Source organism: Anguilla rostrata, chromosome 9 (genome assembly GCF_018555375.3).
Source record: "Anguilla rostrata isolate EN2019 chromosome 9, ASM1855537v3, whole genome shotgun sequence".
Lineage (NCBI taxonomy): Eukaryota > Metazoa > Chordata > Actinopteri > Anguilliformes > Anguillidae > Anguilla > Anguilla rostrata.
In genome coordinates this window covers 32,817,050-32,838,989 of record NC_057941.1, presented here as the reverse complement: position 1 = coordinate 32,838,989, position 21,940 = coordinate 32,817,050, and the positions used below count along the sequence as shown (strand labels likewise).

The following is a 21,940-nucleotide window of genomic DNA, read 5'->3' as shown; positions in this document are numbered from 1 at the left end:
CAACTCTAGACAAGAGGAGAGTCAGTTTGACGAGCAGCACAGCATCACCGCAGCAAAGACAAAGATGGGAGAGAAAGAGAGAAGGAGGAAGGAAGGGAGGGAGGGAGTGAGATGGAAGAGACGGAGAGAGGCAGACTTCGGCTTGGTTTAGTTGCTTGCACAAAAGCTGCACTGGGATTTGCAGGGTTTGTGAGAAAGAGAGAGAGTGAGAGAGAAAGAGAGAGAGAGCGAGAGAGAGAAAATAGGAGGAGCGGAGCTTTAATCTGCATGACATGCATTCATAGCCCTGGTGGGGCTCTGTGTTCTGTTGTGAGTCTGGGGCAAGGTTCTCTCGACTGTGCTGAAGTCAGGACAGGCATGTGCAGCATCTGATCTGGGAAACGCAGTGCGAGACCGCTCAACATGCTCGGGAAGGACTACATGCTGGCTATCATCATTGTCAACTATGATGGTGAGTGCCACAGCTATCTGTTTGCTTGTGTGTATGTGAAAGAAATATGTGTGTGTGTGTGTCTGCCTGTGTGTGTTTGCGAGTGTGTGTGTACGTGTCTGCATGCGTGTGTGTGTGTATGTCTGTTTGAATGTTTGTATGTGTGTGTGTGTGTTTGTTTGTCTGTCTGTTTGTGTGTGTGTGTGTACTGTGTAGTATTGGCATGAGCTGCATCTCGGACCCTGAACCCTGAGCAGGCGCACCTGCTGTTTTGCGGGGGGCGTTTAGTCCCTGACTGTGTGTGTTTGATCTCACCTTCTACGTCACTCACATTGCTGAGCTCACCCCACCCGTGTTTCATGCAGGTCCCTCAAGGCCGTCTCCACTGGCCATATTTCATACATTTTTAATGCATTTTTTAAAGCTTTTGTGAAGTGAAAGTTTGTATTTTGACATAGATAGTGTTAAAGCCGAAAGGCTCCACCTAGAGAGAGGATCTATTTGGCTGACGTTCAGGGTGTCTAGCTTGCTGCATTAGACAGGATAAAACAAACAGAATAAAGCGCATTAGGTCTTCGTTAGGTGCAAGCTCAGGGAACGGAACCAAAAACTGAGATGGTAAAAGGGTTGCAACCAGACTTTATTTGGAGTCTGACAGTCTCCTGAAGCGCTAAGCTGGTGTCAGAGCCATTGTGTTTTCCCACACAAAAGCACCGGGCCAAGGTGTGATGTGAAACCAAGCATTAGTTACTGTTACTTACCAGAGTACAGAGGGCCAATCCACACCCTCACTCTGTTTTCACACACAGTGTAGTGAAAACTGTGATGTGTAAATGAAAGCCATGGTTCTCTGTTTTCGTTTGTACAGTAAAGTGTGAACAAAGAGGCGCCTTGTTCGTCATCAGCAGTAGTTTTTTTTCATGTCACAAATCGGTGCATACTAGCCTTGTGGGGTTGGAGGTGTTTACCTGGGTGGAACTGGTTTGTGTCATGTGACTGTTGTGATGGAAACCAGGACCTTTATGGTGGCATGACAATGGGAGTCTGGCACTAATAGTAAAATAAAATAAAATAAAATAAAATGATAATAATAATAATAATAATAATAATAATAATAGTAGCGTAGTGATGCCTGTGTTCACCAACAATGTTCAAGCAAATTATCAATATGAAAACAGAAAGACAATGACTGATAAATTTGGTAATATCCGGTAATATTGCATTTGAATAACTTGCAAATTATGCAAATTACTTGCAAATTACAGAATATAGTATTTTATGAGATTCTGTGTATGCAAAGCAGTGTTGGTTTATTCCTTTATCGCCAGATGTCAGTCAAATGCCCCCAACACATAATTGAGGACTAGCCTATAAGTCACCAGATTACTTTGTTATATTGGCTTTACCTGGATAAGTTATTTTCTATATTTTATGTCTCTTAAACTGCGAGGTAACACACAAACAGACATATGCAGGTTTCTGAAATGAACCATCTTCCGTGCTTGGATGTCACTGCTCTCAAATTACCCTTAGTCTCACTGAGAAGAAAGAGAGAGAGACAGACAGTATGAGGAATGAAGTTTCAATATCCCTGATATGTCCTGAGAGTGTGTATGTGTGTGTGTGTGTGTGTGTGAGAGAGAGAGAGAGAGAGAGGTTTTAGAGTGAGATAAAATAAAGAGAATAAAGCAGAGGTATTGGAGGATAGCAGCACTCCAGATTAGATTTAGTGTACTGTGAGTAAATGCAACGTTGGGCAGGGTGACTGCCATCTCATAAGCAGAGTACTTGAGAAAGTTACTGAAATGGAAAAATCCAGCAGAGATAATACTAGGGGGCAGTGAGTGAAAAAATAAAAAAAGGGCTCCAAATGGGTGCAGGTTTGATTATCCATTGGGTCCTAGTCAATTAAAATCTTTTTTTATTTACTATTATTATCAATACAACTGATGCTACTACTGCTGCTATTACTACTACAACAAGTGTACTACCTTCTTCTTCATCTTATTGTTATTATTATTATTATTATTATTATTATTATTATTATTATACATTTTGGAGGTTGATGGTAGGAATATGGACAATATTAGACAGCAGGCCCTGGGGGTCACTGGGGATGGAGGCGACAAGCTTGGTGGTGTGTATCGACACCGGAAGACGGCACCATTGATGTGTGATGCAAGCTGCATGGGCGTGTCCGCCCTGACACCCCGCAATCCCACATTGATGATTCTGATCCACTTAAGGGGCTGTCAATCCCCTGGCACTGCAGAGATTTAACTGCAGATTAACTGCACTGCTGAATTCATCAGCTGATCAAACTGCCCTCTCACGATCCCCTCGATACTTCTGTCTGTCATCCCTCCCTCCTCCACTAGATGTCTCTGTGTCATTCACTCTTCCCCTCTGTATCTCACTATGTTTTTTCTCTCTTTAACTTTGACCCCCTTTGTCTCTTTTTGTTAAATACATAATAACATGTTCAGTGTTAAATCAACTCTTACAGAATACATAGGATCTCTATTGGACTCTGTCAGAGTCTAATTAACACTGGACATTTTAACGTGTAAATGGGGAGAAGTCGTGCAAGACAACTTGGAGACCTCAGTCACAATTGTCATGATGCTTCAGTCAAATAAAATTAAGTTGCTTGTGTGCATGAAACATAAGGGATATCATCAGGGACATAATTCACACTTTGCTGTGTACACAATACTGCAAAACACTTGTATGCATTACTGTGAAAAACTTGCATATGCTCATATGAAACACCTGTAAATATATGTATACTGTTCAGAATGTGCACACATGTATCGACAATGCTCGCTCAAATATGAAATACTTAATGTATGTTTGCAAGAGTTACAATTGTATGTCACAGAAGCATGGTGTGTGTGGTTCAGATCAAGAAATACAATAAGATTGGCTGTGGAACAGCCATTTGGCTGTGGAATCAATCAAATGAACTGTCACAGTGCATGAAATATAGAATGAGCACAGAAAAATGTGTACAGACAGACTCTGTGACATACATTTAATGTAACATATAACATGCATGTAACATGTACACAAACACATACACACATGAAATATCAAATTTACCACTGGTACCGCTGTCAGCCTGTTGGATGGCGAGGTCACACTTTGCGGTTACAGTATGGTTTGATCACTCATGCAGACCCCCCTCAGGGCCCTTATCGATAATTCACTGCAGCTAATCTCCACGTTGCAGCTGGCTGTGTGTCACACTCGCGCGCACGTCCACAGTCAGGCCTGGACAGAGACTCGCTGAGCTGTTTATACAGAACTTAGCTGCTTTTTGCGAGACCCTCTCCGCATGTCAGCTGATATGGAAGTGTTTGAAACACGGCCAGTTCATCACCATAAGGAAATGGGTCTGAATGTTTCAAAGGAGAGAAAGAGAGAGGGGAGGGGGGGGGAGTGAGGGGTTAGAAAAAAGAGAATGAGAGAGAGGGAGTGCTCAGGTGGAAGTTGATGGGGGGAATTGTCGAATTGCATGTGTGTGAGACAGATACAGAGATAGAATATATGTGATTAGAATGTTCTTAACTGAATATTTTAATATAACAATCACTACTGGTAACTGAAAGCAATGAAGTTCTAGTCTTTGGAAACATTCCAAAAAGCCTACTCTCAAAAGGGCTAAGCATGTTGAAGTCAAATGACCACAGTGAGAAGGACCACCATCTAGCTACGGGGTCAGATACTGGGTGGTCTCTAATGTATGAAATCATGAAACAGGATGGTAATCACTGGCATTTCTGATGAGTCTCCCTTTGCTGGCTGTCAGCACATAGCAGAACGCCTCTGTGTTTATAATGTTATGTCTATGAAAGTTTATAAAGAGACACAATTGCACAGAAGGGGATTAATGGTTTTAGAAGCCATCGCAGTCCTGGAAAGGCTGTGTAATACCAGGATTATGGACTGTAGCAGTGCAGATGAATTTTTGCAAAGCTCAGATAAAAATCCACGAAGAAAAGCTTTTTCAAATTTCTTGAATCAAGGATTAGCATTCAATAAGTCACAGATTTAGTGATTTTATTTTTCCTAGCATTAAATCTGTTTGGAAGTTTCTTCTTGTCTGCATGACTCTGCAGTTTGGAAGGTCCGTCTCAGAGTCCCGTTTCAACTGACACCTCAAACATTTTTGTAATTAATCAATCACTTTTAATGACCACATGACCGAGGTCGGTGGAATTTGCTTTCAGTACAGCATGGTGGGAGCTCAATACAACGGTGTCAGTAACCATTCATTCAATATAAGTGAAAGACTAAAGTAAAATACCGTAAAATTTGTATGTATTGCTCATTTTGAAAAATATCACATGTGAACACTAGGTCACATTCACAGCTGACGTGTTATATAATTAATCTTTTTCACAAATGATTGAAGTAGTCCGAACAATTCCTTTAACTGGGCCAAGGGAGACAACCCAAGAGTTCACTGCCCATTCTGTAAGGACTAGTGTGTGAAGCACAATCAATACAGTTCTGGAAAATTCCATCTTTTCCTTCCTAGTCCCATGGTTTGAGAGGATTAGATCCATATGGACCATTTGCTTTCATCTCCAATCTCCGACAGATGTGGGATTGAGGCGTATCCTCTGGGCAACAGATATGCCTGTTGAAGGTCAAGAGCTTACAGACACTGTTCTGGCTCTCCTGTGTTTGTGTCTCAGTGCACGGGTGTGGCTGCATGACATTTTGCTGCCTTTCTGTGAGACTTTACTGCTCAGCAACAGGGTGTGGGAGTCTGCTTCTGATTGGCTGTTGCGACGGCTGCTGTGAGAATGGTTTTCGCCTGTGTTTGTCCTTCTTCATGGTGATAGAGAATGGATTATCCTGTGAAGAAGCTTTCAATCTGAATGTTGAATTTTCACAAGGTGGCTAGACAGTTATGCAATATTCATACCTGAGTCACACATGTGAAAGGGTGACAAAACCATTGAAAGAGAGAGAACAAGAAGCAAAATGGGGCCATCCTGCTTATGATGTTTTTACAGCTTGATGTGTGAGGGATAGGTGACAGCTGGGAAATAAAATCAATCACTTAAGGATGAATCAGGCTTTATGTGGCATGAAGAAAACTTTGTGACTGTGTACTTTTTCCTGGTCTACCAGCTTGACTCAGTATCAGTATTCCCGGGTGCTGTATTTGCAGCACTGCATTCAGGGCTCGCTGGAAAACGCGTTCGATAATGCCGTCCTATAAATGACCGGTTTTTCGCTGAAGTCACAGGGATGGAGTGGATGGTCGATTTAATAAAAGGCTTAAATGCACCATGCAGTAAAGACCTTTTCACGTGAGTGCCCTTTTAAAGGGCTGAACGGGAGGCAATTTACAGTAATGGTTCGGCATTAGTGTCCGTAGCGGCATTTCAGTCTCTGAAGTACCATACAGACCTGAACCCTCGACGCATGCATAAATGGTTGCCTTTTAGCCATTAGAGTGGCCTCCGTTTATTTTGTAAATATTTTACCTGTACCGCATTCAACTGATGCAGTGCCTGCCGTGCTCAGCAGTATAGCATGAAATTCTGATGAGTCAAGAGCAGTAGAAGGTAATGAGGTAATTGTGCAAGGCACAGGCTTTTAGCCTCTTGGGGTTGTGTGTTTCGCTTTGGTCGGTCACTGATGCTGAAGCCCCATTGAAAAGCAGGTCAAGAAGCGAAACGGCCTCCTGAAAAAGTTCTAACTGAGCACTTTAAATCAAATCACATAAAAAAAAAATTGTGAAACCTCAGTACTGCAAGTGAACCATTGACTTGTATCATCCCCTACAAGAATCTGGGAGTCGGTTGCAGCGTTAGTAAATCCACATTTAGAGTGAATGTCATGTAATCTCACATCCAGAACTGGTAGCCGATGGTGCCGTCCTTGTGGGCTGATTCACTGTGTCCTGCAGATAACATCTGGAATGACCAGAACCTGGAGGCAGACCGGGACCTGCCTCCAGGCTGGCGTACCATCCGGGATGCCACCGGCACCTACTACTGGCACATCCCTACGGGAGCCACACAGTGGCAGCACCCAGCCTACAGTGCTGAGGAGGACCCGGAAGCCACTAACGACATCACTTCCTGTAACCGCAAGGTAACAGGCTAATACATGCATGCAAGCATCCTCACTGGTGTTCTCTGTTTACCTAATGCTCACTGATATTATACAAATTTGAATACTAATGGTAATAATATCCTATAAAACCTACATAATGCTGCCCTTGTCATAACACCTGTCATTACCAGTCACAACAGTGCATTAGTGCTCAGATGTTTTACAAAGCAGACTTCAAAACAACTGTTACAAAGTGATTGTAGTATATATTATGTCATTGGTATATTTCCCAAGGACATGCATTATCTTACACTAGAGTTGGCTAATTGCTTATATGTCAAACTATATTACTAATACAATGTTATCATTTTATTTAATAGGTAGCCTTTCCCACAGTTACTTAGACAAGTTCTATTTTTACGTTGAATTCTGAAGTTGTGTACATGCTGTACAGTAGTAATGCAACACAGGATTAGTGTCATAGGCTTCAGGTACAACAGTACTGTTTCCTCCTGGATCAGAACCTGAAACCTGGCGCAACACCACAGCGAGCATCTCTCTCTCTCTCTTCCTGCTGAGTGAGCTGTGTTTGTCACAGAGGTCGTGAGGTCAGGAGGAGGTCATGTGACAGCTATCATCTCTTCCTCTCCAGAGCCAGGGCGTGGCTGGGAGGAGAGAGTCTAGAGAGAGGCCAATGGAGAGCCCTGGGGCCTCCGTAAATAATGAGAGGTACCACCCCCTCCTCCACACGCACAAACTCACACACACTTTCACACACAAATAAACAAACTACCGGATCTTCAACACCTCTTACACCCTGACTTCCTGCCACGCCCCCTCTTTTTCACCCATCAACTGTCTTTCTACACACAGAGAGACACTCCTCCATACGCACACACATGCACAAAAACACACAAAGACACATTCCCCTGCACTCTCAATCACATGCAAACAAGGTAATCTGCCTGTGATCTATGTGCGCTGAATGAACTTCACATCTAGTCTCGTAAATATTGTAAAAATTGCAGCCGAATGAGTTTATTTACTTCTTTTAGTGAACCAATGAAACCAGTGAATATGTGTTTTGTGATGTGCATAAAATATTGCATTGTGACCCTTGCATTGTTCTAGGTACAGTGTTGTGAAAAATACTGTAACACGTGTGAGAACACAACCCTTATAGTTCCCCCTTACTGTAACATTACTCTTGTTATGTGACATGTATGATATTATGAAGATTGTGTCACAATACGAGTCACATTGTGATACATTTATGTAATATCATCGTCCTTCTTTCGCAGTGCATGTCATCTCTTGAGTAACATGATGGTATGCAGCCTTGCTCTCAAATGTGTTAGCTCTGTTTCCTGTCGTTCAGCTGGTGCCATGCTCTCCACCGGCCCTGTGTCAGTCAAAATGACTGACAGCTCCCCAGAGCCAGTCTGCCTGGGGAATACTCCAAACAAGCTCCCAACAGTCACAAGATACCAGTCACTGTTCCAGTGTCTGAGCACCTAATGCCAAAGGGTGAAGTACCACCTGAATGCTAATTTTCTCCCAGGAGTGCTGTGGCTGCCAAACGGAAGCGATACTGAGAAACAAAGCCATAAGCATCGCATTACAAAGAGTGGATCTTTAAATTAGATCATTGGGAACGGAGACAAATGCATCCATCTCCAGTCTTCGTGTGATGTGTCGGATGTCACCGTATTTAGCTAGTTTTCATTAAGGGGCAATGAGGCAGAAAAGGTTGGTCTGTGGGCTAGTTTGAATGGGCACCAGAAGAATAACAGTGATGGGTCGAAATTAAAATGATGGTAATACAATTCTAAATGCCACGGGAAGCCCATTCATTAGTGAAGCATCTAGATTCCTTTCCTGTACCATTATAAGATTGTATTACTGCCATTTTAATTCTGATCCATGGTCACTTTTGCACTGGAATTATATTAATTGAAAATAATGTTCAGAAGTTTCAGAAGTTTTGCGTATTCAGCCGGGTAATGCTGCTATTTTTTGTTGTTATTTAGTCATTAGCACTGTACCGACAAACTGGCCACAACCACGGCTTGTCCACGACTGAATCCTTATGATAGCAAAGGCAGAAAAGCCTTGTTTTCTCAATGACACAACCTGGTGCCATATACTAGCACAATTTCACTACTGTTGGCAAATAAATGCTTTTTAATGGGACTCAATGTGTTCTCACAAACTGCCAGAGGACCCTCATGCAAATGTTAGGAACAGAACCAGTGCCAAATGTTTCCTGTCATTATAGCAAACTTACTGTACTCCTGTGAATCTGCAGACTGGGAAATTAGTTCTGTTTTACCATTGGTAATTTGGCTGTGAGGTAAAAACGCCCTGGAGCCTCCCTGGGAGAGAAGAGACAAGGAAATCTAGGACGTGGAATTGCTGTCCTGACGCTCCTTCAGAATCACAACCCGGAAATGTTCAGAATAAAATCAATGATAAATGCATGGGGGATAAAGCTGGCCATCGATTGGCCTGAAGAGACACCATGAGGAGAGTGAGATGTTCAGGACTGAAGGAGTGATCATTCTTTTCTCTGCAGGACTGCCCTCTGCCCCCTCTCTACAACAGCATAGAGCACCAAGTCAGGACGGCAAGCACAGAGACAACTGAAAGACAGACACACACACACAAACACACACACATACACACACTCGCTCACACACATACTCACACACACACACAAACACTCATTCAAACTTACACACAGATACAGTACATAGACACAAACATATATGCATGTACATACTCACACTTAAATATAATACATACACACGAGCATACACATGCATACCCACAGATATGCAGAACCACGCACGCATAAACACACATCCTTAATGGCATTTTCTTGTTCCTGTGTTCCACTGCAGGGGACCCCAAGCTTGGCGTGATTATTATTTACGCAGCAACCCAGACCCAGAATCCAAGGTAAGGTTCGACAAATCTTGGAGGAGAAAATATGTTCAAATGCAGCTACCAGGAGCTGCTGTGTGAGGTGGACATAGTGGTCAGGGAGCTGGGGTTTGTAACTCCAGGGTTACAGGCTAAAATCCCACGTGTAAGATTGCATGTTTTCCTGCTGTTTCAGCAGGGTTCCAGCCATAAAAATACTATTATGTGATATGTATTGGCATTACATTACTGTACATTAACCTACACGCTTAACCTAAATACAAAAATAAGAGCTGTCAATATACATTTAAAATATTTGTAACTGTTTCATCTAAACACCTAGCTAAGGTGTTTTGAATCAATTCCCAACTACCACAATTCTATGGTGACAGTGACAGCTTTGGCTGTGCAGTTTATTCAAATATTTGAAATTTTCTAAGAAACAGTGAGGTGATGGGGCCAGAGAGGTGTGTTGAGGAGAAGGGGGCTGTTATATTTGACTGGCTGTGTTTTTAATGAGTTTGACCCTCACGCCTTTCTTTTCTGCTTCTTTCTGTCTATATCTCTACCTCACCTCTTCCCATCCTGACCCACAAATTTGAAAATTCCACCCCGACTCCTCCCCCTCTTCCTTCGTTCTTCTGCCTCCTACGCCCCCTGTTCCTCCTCCACCTCCTCCTCCCCCCCCCCCGTGGCAGCGTTTCGCAGTGCGCTCTCTGGGGTGGGTGGAAATCCCGGAGGAGGACCTGACTCCTGGGAAGAGTAGTATCGCTGTCAATAACTGCATCCAGCAGGTGTCCCAAGGCAAGACCGAGGACAGGGATGATGCAGGGGCCTGGGGGGAGGTGAGCCGGGGGGTGGGGGATATGGGGGGAGTGAGAGGTGGGTGAGATGTGTGGGGGGAGGTGAGCAGTTGGGTGGGGTAGTATGGGAGGGGTGAGTGGTGAGGTAGGGGAGCATGGGGGGATGAGCTGGGGTGGGGGTGTGCAAGAGGCAGGTGCATAGGGGGTACAGTGTGCGAGGTGTGTGAGGAGGGTGGTGGGGTGTATTGCTGGAGGTCAGTTGGGGCTTGGGGTGTGTGTGTATGTGGGAAGGAGGCTGAGTTTGGGTGTCAGTGCAGGTGGCCTGGGTTTTGGGTTGTGTAAAGCGGTGACAAGGAGGGAAGGCGAGAAGGGGGGTGGGGTGTGGCTGACTGTAATCGCTGTGCTCGGCAGGGCCAGGACATGGTGATGGTGCTGAAGAAGGACACGCTCAGCCTGGTGGACCCCCATGACCACAGACTCATCCACTGCCAGCCCATAGCCAACATCCGAGTATGGGGCGTGGGCTGCAACAATGGCAGGCAAGGCTGGGGAAGGGCCTGGGGGAGGGGCCAGTGTGGGCTGGAGCAGGGACCTGGGGGAGGGGCCAGTGTGAGCTGGAGCAGGGACTGGGGGAGGGGCCAGTGTGAGCTGTGGGAGGACCCAGGATGAGCTAGGGGAGGGGCTGGCAGAGGGGCTGGGGGAGGAGCCAGGGTGGGTGAGTGTGCACTGCCAGGAGACTGAATCCTCACAATCCTCCCATTCGGTGAAACAACATCCAGTCAAAAAACTTCTTATGATCCATTATAAAAAGGTTCTGCTGCCCATAGAAAACACACTTTGTTGGGTTCAAGAACAGCAAGGCACTTAATAGCCACAGGGGTGCTTAATAGCTCTACCTATTTCTGGGATCATGAAGCAAAAACTACACTGTCACTGGTATCAGTGCTATTCCATCTTCAGCCTTTTAGATTTGACTGCAATCTGTCCATGTTGAGGTTCAAAACATTGCATATGTCCATTTATGGCCATTGAAAAGACATGGAAATTTTGAGATTCTAATGTTGATTTTTAATTCTGTCTTTATTGCCACCTTTGCAAACAGAGATAGGTGAGTATTTTCCCTTTCTTTTTACATGACGCACCATTTCATGAAAGCTCAGTATTTGCTAATAGTTAATGACAAGTAACTGTCATATTTCATATTTCATATTTGACAAGTATAATATTAGCTTTTTAAATACTTTTAAAAAGTTATAGCAGATACAGCACCAGGTTGTGACTGGAATGCATGTTTTAGTTCTGAATGTTTGGTTGTGTGTCAGGTTGGGAAAAGCAATTCTATCTTTTTATCTACCCCTCACTCTTTTGGCTTGGTAGTCATGTCACTCTATAATTCATAAATACCTCAGAGGGCTTCAAATTCACACGTTTCAAATTATTTTGCCATTGGTCCAATTGTCACTGGAGAGCTACAGTTTAATTATAGCCCAATATAGCTAATTATAGCCTGTGGCGTCTGAGACACAGTGATGGACACACAGGAAATGGCATAAGCAGGAATATTGTTTTCGTGTGAGAGGAGGTGAGGGGATGGGGGGGGGGGTGACCATTGTATTTCAAGGGATTCTTTGCAGACAAATTCCACATATTTTTAGTGTATCACCGGCATTCAGGCGGTTCAAACCCGGTGCGCCCTCGCTCCTCCATTGGCTATGTATCTACATCACAGGGGAAAGTAAATTAATATAACATGGCTTAGAAGTGTATTGTTTTTTTAAAATTTTTATTGCCCACCAATTTTCTAGCAGTTACAGAATTAGCATTTATGCTATATTGACGCACCACTGCTTTACCAGTTGCAAGGCAAAGTGAAGCGATGAAGTGAATACAGTCTTCCAAGGCAATGGCGGATTATTTACATTTTTCCTTGAGATTCTGATCCTCTGAGATCAGTGCCCTGTAATTTCTTTGTAGGTCAAACTCCATGTAAAGTTGAGAAGTGAACTCGGTTTTCTCTCAGATGCAAAGGTTTCAAAGCTTAGCCAGTTTAGCCGTTGCTGCTGGAATCTCATTTATAATTCCCTTTGGGTCTGGTGGGTTCCTTAAATAATTGAGAGGTTGATTTTACGCCCCTCTCTTGGCACGGTGACAGTTATGTGGGGTGCACAGAAACATCTGCTACTGATCTCCTTAAACAAAGACTCCCTGCTGTGAATCTCCAGTGGAGTTCAGACATAATTACACATTGCAGTGTGAATGGAATAAGCCAGGATTTTGACTGATAGTCACAGTTTACACCTCCTCCCTCCCTGATAATATATGACTTATTTGTTAGTGTATGACTAAGACACACATACACACACACACTCACGCCTGCACACACACACACACACACACACGCACACGCATGCATGCACGCACCCACACACACAAACACACACATCCACACGCTGCGTTTTACTCGTTTCATTCTTGTATTGCTCTATTGCCATCTCCATTTCCAGAACTTTTTACTGGGCTTTCAAGGAATAATAAAGGTTTAAATGTAGTGGTGTGCCCCATGGTTATGCTTCAGATCTGGAGAGCGAGGACTTTAATTGGCGGGTATGACCTCGACTGCGATTAACTCCTCTTGTTCATGCAGGGCGCTCCTCCAACACAACTGCATGACACTTGGACTGCAGGGTGCTAAGGCGTGGTGGCTAATGATACAACTCCTTTTTTTTGGAAGAGAGCAAATGCTTGTGGTCTCCCAAATTAATGAAGGGTGTTGCAGGGACAGGTCAGCAAATATGATTGGGAATTCCAAACAGTGTCTAATGGGAAGGAAACAGTGTAAGCTTTATGATATGTCTATAAGATTTATGATACACGCAATTCTATTTCACGTAAGTAATTTTATTTAGAGGGAAGCCCCAACTGCTTTAAGTCACATTTATGTTGTAGTTTTGCCACTTCATGCAGCTGGATATGTACTGAAACAACTAGACTGATACACCTTGGGAAATTCAAAAATAACCCGTCCCTGAGCAAACCACACCGCTGCCCTCCGGGATGTCATAGGAGGAGGGAGTGGCATAATAGACTGAAACAGCAGTACCCCACCTGCGATTCTAACTGGCAACCATCTTGATTACAAGTCTCATTCACAACAGCCCTGCTTTGCACATGGTCTGAATGCTGCATTGTGGTTCTTTGAGAAGTATGATAACTTGTGTTGATAACTTCCTTCCTATACCACACTTGTTGTGTTTATTCATCCCTTGACAGTAGATGCAGAGCAAAGCTAAGTGTAATGTAAGCAGACAAAATAAATGATTAGGGAGAGAGAAAAAAGTCTGTATGTCCATAAATCTGATTCACTAATAGAACCTCTCTTTTCCGGTGTATCAATGATATAATGAATTCCCAGAGTAGAGGGACCGAGGGAGGGAGGGATGGAGGGAGGGGGTGAGAGGGACCTTCCCGTGTGACGGTGTTCTGTGACCCGCGATCGTACGTTCTGTCCTCCGCAGGGACTTTGCCTTCGTGGCGGGCGACAAGGACGCCTGTGCGCTCAAGTGCCACGTGTTCCGCTGCGACGTCCCAGCAAGAGCCATCGCCTCTGCGCTGCACGCGGCCTGCTCCAAGGTAACCGTGCCGACAGCTCCGTCTGAAATCTTCACCTCCTTCAGCCTGGCCCCTTTCTTTGTCCCTCTGCTAAACTCGGATTACAGTAAGACAGACAATCTGTCCAGCAAAGTGTCCAGTGGTAATTCAACTGAAACGGAGTACATATGAGTCCAAGAGTGACTATATGTACTCTGTACAAGTTGATTTAACACTGGACATTTTTCTAAAATGGGCATGTGTATGTGAGTTTACGTATTCTTGTGTAAGTTACATGGGTGTGTACATGAGTTTATGTATTCCTGTGTAAGTTACATGCGTGTGTATTATTGTGTAAGATACATGGGTGTATATGTGAGTTTATGTATTCTTGTGTAAGTTACATGGGTGTGTATGTGAGTTTATGTATTCTTGTGTAAGTTACATGGGTGTATATGTGAGTTTATGTATTCTTGTGTAAGTTACATGGGTGTGTATGTGAGTTTATGTACACTTGTGTAAGTGACATGCGTGTGTATGTGAGTTTATGTATTCTTGTGTAAGTGACATGCGTGTGTATGTGCGTTTATGTATTCTTGTGTAAGTGACATGCGTGTGTATTCTTGTGTAAGTTACATGGGTGTGTACATGAGTTTACGTATTCTTGTGTAAGTTACATGCGTGTGTCTGTGAGTTTATGTACTCTTGTGTAAGTGATATGCGTGTGTCTGTGAGTTTATGTACTCTTGTGTAAGTGACATGCGTGTGTATGTGAGTTTATGTACACTTGTGTAAGTGACATGCGTGTGTATGTGAGTTTATGTATTCTTGTGTAAGTGACATGCGTGTGTATGTGAGTTTATGTATTCTTGTGTAAGTGACATGCGTGTGTATGTGCGTTTATGTATTCTTGTGTAAGTGACATGCGTGTGTATGTGAGTTTATGTATTCTTGTGTAAGTGACATGCGTGTGTATGTGAGTTTATGTATTCTTGTGTAAGTGACATGCGTGTGTATGTGAGTTTATGTATTCTTGTGTAAGTGACATGCGTGTGTATGTGCGTTTATGTATTCTTGTGTGACATGCGCGTGTATGTGCATTTATGTATTCTTGTGTAAGTGACATGCGTGTGTATGTGAGTTTATGTATTCTTGTGTAAGTGACATGCGTGTGTATTATTGTGTAAGTTACATGGGTGTATATGTGAGTTTATGTATTCTTGTGTAAGTGACATGCGTGTGTATGTGAGTTTATGTATTCTTGTGTAAGTGACATGCGTGTGTATTATTGTGTAAGTTACATGGGTGTATATGTGAGTTTATGTATTCTTGTGTAAGTGACATGTGTGTGTATGTGCGTTTATGTATTCTTGTGTAAGTGACATGCGTGTGTATGTGCGTTTATGTATTCTTGTGTAAGTGACATGCGCGTGTATGTGAGTTTATGTATTCTTGTGTAAGTGACATGCGTGTGTATTCTTGTGTAAGTGACATGCATGTGTATGTGCGTTTATGTATTCTTGTGTAAGTGACATGCGCGTGTATGTGAGTTTATGTATTCTTGTGTAAGTGACATGCGTGTGTATTCTTGTGTAAGTGACATGCGTGTGTATGTGCGTTTATGTATTCTTGTGTAAGTGACATGCGCGTGTATGTGAGTTTATGTATTCTTGTGTAAGTGACATGCGTGTGTATGTGAGTTTATGTATTCTTGTGTAAGTGACATGCGTGTGCGCGTGCGTTTATGTATTCTTGTGTAAGTGACATGCGCGTGTATGTGCGTTTATGTATTCTTGTGTAAGTGACATGCGTGTGTATGTGCGTTTATGTATTCTTGTGTAAGTGACATGCGTGTGTATGTGAGTTTATGTATTCTTGTGTAAGTGACATGCGTGTGTATTATTGTGTAAGTTACAAGGGTGTGTATGTGAGTTTATGTATTCTTGTGTAAGTGACATGCGTGTGTATTATTGTGTAAGTTACATGGGTGTGTATGTGAGTTTATGTATTCTTGTGTAAGTGACATGCGTGTGTGCGTGCGTTTATGTATTCTTGTGTAAGTGACATGCGTGTGTATGTGCGTTTATGTATTCTTGTGTAAGTGACATGCGTGTGTATGTGCGTTTATGTATTCTTGTGTAAGTGACATGCGTGTGTATTCTTGTGTAAGTGACATGCGTGTGTATTCTTGTGTAAGTGACATGCGCGTGCGTTTATGTATTCTTGTGTAAGTGACATGCGTGTGCGCGTGCGTTTATGTATTCTTGTGTAAGTGACATGCGTGTGCACGTGCGTTTATGTATTCTTGTGTAAGTGACATGCGTGTGCACGTGCGTTTATGTATTCTTGTGTAAGTGACATGCGTGTGCACGTGTGCATGTTTCTGTGTGAGCAGATCATGGCGGAAAAGGCGGTGAAGCCCTCCTCGGTGCCACGATCCCTCACCATGGAGACCATCTCTCCAGAGGACCTGCCCTTGCAAGGTGTTGTGGGTAACATTGCTCTCGAACAAAGGGATCAGGGAGAAGCGTCAAAGGGGATTACAGGAGAAAATCAGCCCCACAATTCCCTGCTCCAGTTTCCCTGCTTTCAGAACAACAGCTTTGTCTGCCGAATAACAACTACTGTCCCTGTTTTTCACACTGGTCTTTTAAGTCCACTCACATTATTTAAAATACGTATGGCTTCATGGAAGTGCCTCTCTAAAACAAGCACTACCTTTCTACTGAAGTATATGAAAAAGGATTGTTCTGGCTGAAGAGGGAAAAAGCATGCACTGTATTGAATGTTAATAAGTCTTTTTTTTGGCAGCATGAGTAGGCCATTGATAAACGTGGCTCCGCTCTTACTTTGATATGTGGGGTGGGGCCTGCTGTTGCAGTGGATTTCCTGGATTCTGTGAGGCAGAGGGTGCAGAGGTTTCAGGTGGAGTACGTTGGGCACCTGCCTGTCCCTCGGGCTATGGGTGAGTGTGTTTGCGTGTGTGTGTGCAACCATGTGTTTGTGTGTGTGTGTGTGTGTGGAAGCATGTGTTTGTGTGTGTGTGTGTGTGTGTGTGTGTGTGTGTGCAAACATGTTTGTGTGTGTGCACAAGCATGTTTTTGTGTGTGTTTGTGTGTGTGTATAAGCATGCATTTGTATGTGTTTTTGTGTATGTGCACGCAATCATGTGTTTGTGTGTGTTAATTTGTGTGTGCAAGCATATGTGTTTCTGTGTGTTTATGTGTGCGTGCCCAAGCATGTGTTTGTGTTTGTGTGTGCTTATTTTTAATGAAGTGCTGTTTTTGGACACCATTCTGGCAGGTCCACCCTCCTCCAGCTTTGCACCAGTGATTTATTAAATTGTGGCTGGCGCTGAATCTGGTGCCAGGCCCCTGGTCAGAGCAGCATTACTGTGGAGTGGTGTCTGTCTGTCTGTCTGTCTGTCTGTCTGTTTCCAGTGAACCTCACACCCACAGCCCCACTGTTGCTTTCAGCATCACTGTGTCTTTGCCATCCACCCAGTGGATGAAAGGTAGTTGTCTGAACAGGTGTGTTCAAGGCCAGACCACCCTACCAAAATAAAATGTTTTTTTTTTTGGCGCTATGTATCAACCTAGAGGCCTGGTTTTGGGTATCTGAAGTCAGGGCTTTTGTGTCGGTTCAGTCTGGGTCCCTGTTTATCTCATGTTCATCTCCCGCAGGCATGGAGGTGCTGAACAGAGCCATCGGGAGCATCATGGACACAACGAGGAGGGAAGAGTGGGAGAGCACCGTCATCCACGTGTCCGACACGGTGCTGTCGGTATGGAGAGAAGAGGTGAGGTGCACAGTGAGGACACTCTACCCCCACTACCACTCAGCTCCTACCTGAAAGTATGTGGAGGAAAGGAGGGGCTCCTCCAATATTGGGACATTAGAGGGAGGGGAGGACACAAAGATCGCTTTCCTGGGCACAGAGGAGACAAGGTGGTAGTGGAGGAAAGGAGGATACATTTTTGAGTGTTGGGACACACCCATGGTTGCTGGCATTTTCAATATAATTTTGCCACATTAAATAAATATTTGATTAAGTTGAACAAATCACAAAGCTGATATTTTCATACTGATGGGTGGGGAACCTTTCCTCCTTGCAGAATTTTTCAAGATTCTTCAGATCCTTCAGCCTGTGGTTGAGGGCTACCATCTTCAATTCAAACCACTCATTTTTGATCAGGTTTAATTTCTGGAGACAGGAGACATCCCATTCCCATATTCTAAAAACCTTCCCATTAGACACTTTTTTGTGTCTTGCTCCACAGCAGCGTTCCATTGAGGATTTGAACTGGCAACCTTCCGGTTACCGACCATTATGGGCTAATGCTGCAACATTCTCTCAGGATGAAGAGGACCCCATTTGGGAGTGCCAGGTGAGATACCTGACGTTTCTTGGGGTGGGTCAGAACACCCACACCTTTGCCATGATCGTGGATGGAGGGTCGCAGCGGTTCGAGTGCCATGTCTTCTGGTGTGAACCTGACGCTGGCATCATCTCCGAGGCTGTCCAAGCAGCATGTATGGTACGTCAAAATGAATTTGGGAGTGTGGGGGCGGAGGTTTCAAGGCCTTAGCCCTCTCGTGTGTAGAGTGTATGATTTTTACCCCTTAATTTAACCAGGCAGGTCAACTGAGAACACCAATCTGATTGGCGAAAATGATATAGGTAGTTAGAGGTTTTTAAAAAAACATTGCAGATCTGAGATAGTTTCTGAATAGAGAAAGTTTTCTGAATGATGTCTCAGTGGTGAAAGATCTGGCCAAATTAAGCCTAACCCTAACTAGTTGAAAAGTCACTTAGCACTGCAAAGCATATGTTAATTATGAAATGATCAAAGCCTTGAAGGTAAACAATTTAGAAATCAGAGTGCTTGTATTATTCCACGGTAACAAATAATGGGACAAAGACGCATTTTACTTCAGGAGAACATCCCAAAATCCCCCCTTTTCTGGGATAGGCCATGACAGTGACATTGGCTATCCATCAGAGATGGAGAGATAGACAATGCACGACCAGACTGACAAGGAGACAGAGAACGAGACAACTGCAGTGGAGGACAGAGACACACCAGCAGCGTCTGACTCGCAAAGAGCAGGTACTGTGGGTGCTGTAGAGAAGGGTCATGGGAGAGCTGTTCAAGGACATTCAGAAAGCTGCACGAATGTATGAGTGCATGCAGAGAATGTCAAAATGAACTTCCTTCGCATTCCAGCAGTGTTCTGGGAACCAAATACTGTCGAGTGGAATGCGGTGAACATGCTGTTCACTCTCTGTGCCCAGAGGGGCTTGTCACCATCCTGGCAGAGTGCTTCCTCTCTCTCTCTCCCTCTCTCTCTCTCTCTCTCTCTCTCCCTCTCTCACTCTCAATTTCTCTCCCTCTCTCTCTCTCTCACTCTCTCTTTCACTTTCTCTCTCTCTCTCTCTCAAATTCAAATTCAAATTCAAAATGCTTTATTGGCGTGAAATACATTTGTACATATTGCCAAAGCGTACACACAGAAACAGGAATAGGAATACAAACAACATGAAATACAAACAACATTGTGGTAACGACAACAATGCAATTAACAGTGTGGTAATGGCCACAGTGGCTGAGATGTACTTTGCTGCTAGTGGAACTGTTGGCCTTTCTCCTAGCAGGATTTGCATTTTTTTACTCATTTGTTTGGGAAAGGAAGTCCTTTATAATTAGAGAAAATTTGTTGAAGTAATGTGTCCTAATTTCTGAATGTTTTTTCACAGTGTAGGAGAAAGTGCATCTCTGTTTCCACCTCTCCTGTCTTACAGTGACCACATAGACGTTGTTCTTTTGGTAACCATGTATCCCGGTTTCTGCCTTTTTCAATTGCAAGTGTGTGGTCACTGAGCCTGTACTTGGTCAGGATCTGCCTCTGCTTTGTATCTCTGACAGAGAAGAGATACTCAGCCAATTTGTAGTCTCTTTTTATGGTCCGATAGCAATCTAGTTTGTTTTGTGTTTTGGTTACATTATCCCAATATTCCAGATAAGAGATTTTGGTCTGTTTCATTACTTGATTTACTTTGATTTGTTGGTAAGCAGTGCTGGTATGAAGCTGGTCTGTGATTTGTGTTAGTTTGGTTAATGGGTTAGTCAGCTTCATTACCAGCTGACTGAGGGGACTCTTTTCATGACTGAGCTCTTGGGCTTTCATTGCCTTAAATTGCAATGTGTCTTGAGGACTTGAATTGAGGTGCATCCAGAATTTTAATGCTCTTTTTTGGATGTGAATCATTAATGGATAATGGCCTAATTCTGCCCTGCATGCATTATTTGGTGTTTTCCTTTGTACTTGTAGGATGTTTCTACAAAATTCTACATGCAGGGTCTCTATTGGATGCTTGTCCCATTTGGAATAGTTCTGCTGGCTGAGTGGACCCCATACCTCACTTCCATACAACGCAATGGGTTGAATAACACTATCAAAGATTTTTAACCAGATTTTAATTGGTATAACAATTTTTTGAAGTTTTCTTTTTATAGCATAGAGTGCTCTTTGAGCTTTTTCTTTTAAAGCATTCACTGCAATGTTAAAGCTCCCTGATGCTGTAATTGTCAGACCAAGGTAGGTATAATTTAGAGTGTGTTCTAGGGCGGTGTTGCCTAGAAAAAATGGGAACTCTCTCTCTCTCTCTCTCTCTCTCTCTCTCTCTCTCTCTCCCTCTCTCTCTCAATTTCTCTCCCTCTCTCTCTCTCTCTCTCTCTCTCTCTCTCTCTCTCTATCTATCTCTCTCTCTCTCTCACTGTGCTTTGCCTGCCCCCTGCAGGTTCAGTACCAGAAGTGCCTGGTGTCCCAGACCCCACCGCCCCGGTCCAAAGTGTGGCGGGCTGGCTCCAAGGTGAAGCGGGCCAACTCTGTGGACAGTTCCTCCTTCCCGACTTCTCACCATGGACACTTGTCCCCAAAACCAGGGACGTCCGGCGTTAAGAAGGGCATGCTAGCTTTTTTTGAGACCTTCCGAAACAAACAGTCGGTTGTACCCATGCCCTAATGGGGGGGGGGGGGGGGGGGGGGGGGGGTTAGAGATGGGGTGGAATGGGGGGGGGGGGGCAGAGATGGGGAGGAATAGGGTAGGGATGGGGGAGGGCAGGGAAGTAGGATTGGACAAGTGAAATGGAAAGACAGAGCAAGTTGCACATAAAATATAAAAGTTTTTTTTTTAATGATATATTTTACTTAAAGACTTCATTTTTATTGGGAGTGACCAGTAGCACTTATTCAAAACATCAAGGTTCGAACTCCTGTTTTTCAGTGCCAGGTTTCTATTACAGTTTACAGTAATGTGATGATCAAGGTGCTACACTATTACATCTCATAACCTTTTTACACACACACACACACACACACACACACAGTTCAATTCTCATTTAAATTTATGATCCTTGTTTAATTACTTGTGCAATCACTGTATTATATTATATTTATTACATTTGATTTATGCTGGTATCGTTATCCTCAAATGTGAATTATAGAAGCTGAAAGGTCCTATCATCATTTGGTAAGCATTCAGTAAGCATGGAACATTTAGCTGGCATCTTGTCTGAACATGAAAACAGCACTGAAACACATATTATAAAATATCATTTGGGATGACATACCTCATAATTTAACATCCCTTTCAAATGAACTTGTGGCAATTATTGATGAAAAGCATTTCACTGGTGCATCACACTGTGTAGATGTTTCAATCAGAGTTTCAATCACAATTCACTGAGTTTTTTGAGAAAGCGCATAGGAAAGACAGTAAATGAGATGAGCCATCTAGATAATTTCAAGATCAGTAACTGGTCACACACGGTCAGTGATGTGTAGATATGACAGAAATCCCGCCTAGCAGAACATGACCACTAACCATTTGTTTGATGAAATTAGTGAATCAATCAGTCAGTCAGTCAGTCAATAAATAAATCAATCATACAAGCAATCGGTCAAAATGCATTTGTGATAATGTACACCAGGGACACTCAGTTCTGGTCCTCAGGGCCAGTAGTACTGCTGCTATTCATTCTTCCTTCTAATCAGGGACTGATTTAAACCTGGGACAGCACCAAATCTCTGGCCAATCAGTGTCAATCAATTA

General features: G+C 43.5%; 2 protein-coding genes across 2 annotated transcripts in view; both read left to right on the top strand.

Moving 5' to 3' along the window:
* Positions 1-21,940, top strand: part of cd74b (CD74 molecule, major histocompatibility complex, class II invariant chain b) — a 102,956-nt gene that overhangs the window by 10,449 nt on the left and 70,567 nt on the right. The gene's annotated exons all lie outside the window — the stretch shown is intronic.
* Positions 276-20,854, top strand: LOC135263609 (amyloid-beta A4 precursor protein-binding family B member 3-like). The gene is made up of 13 exons (XM_064351857.1): positions 276-451; positions 6,360-6,547; positions 7,161-7,237; positions 9,412-9,469; positions 10,132-10,278; positions 10,648-10,775; positions 11,339-11,344; positions 13,752-13,866; positions 16,220-16,307; positions 16,706-16,789; positions 17,508-17,623; positions 18,183-18,362; positions 20,627-20,854. The coding sequence occupies exons 1-13, from the start codon at positions 403-405 to the stop codon at positions 20,849-20,851; spliced, it is 1,461 nt and encodes a 486-aa protein (XP_064207927.1). The 5' UTR covers positions 276-402; the 3' UTR covers positions 20,852-20,854.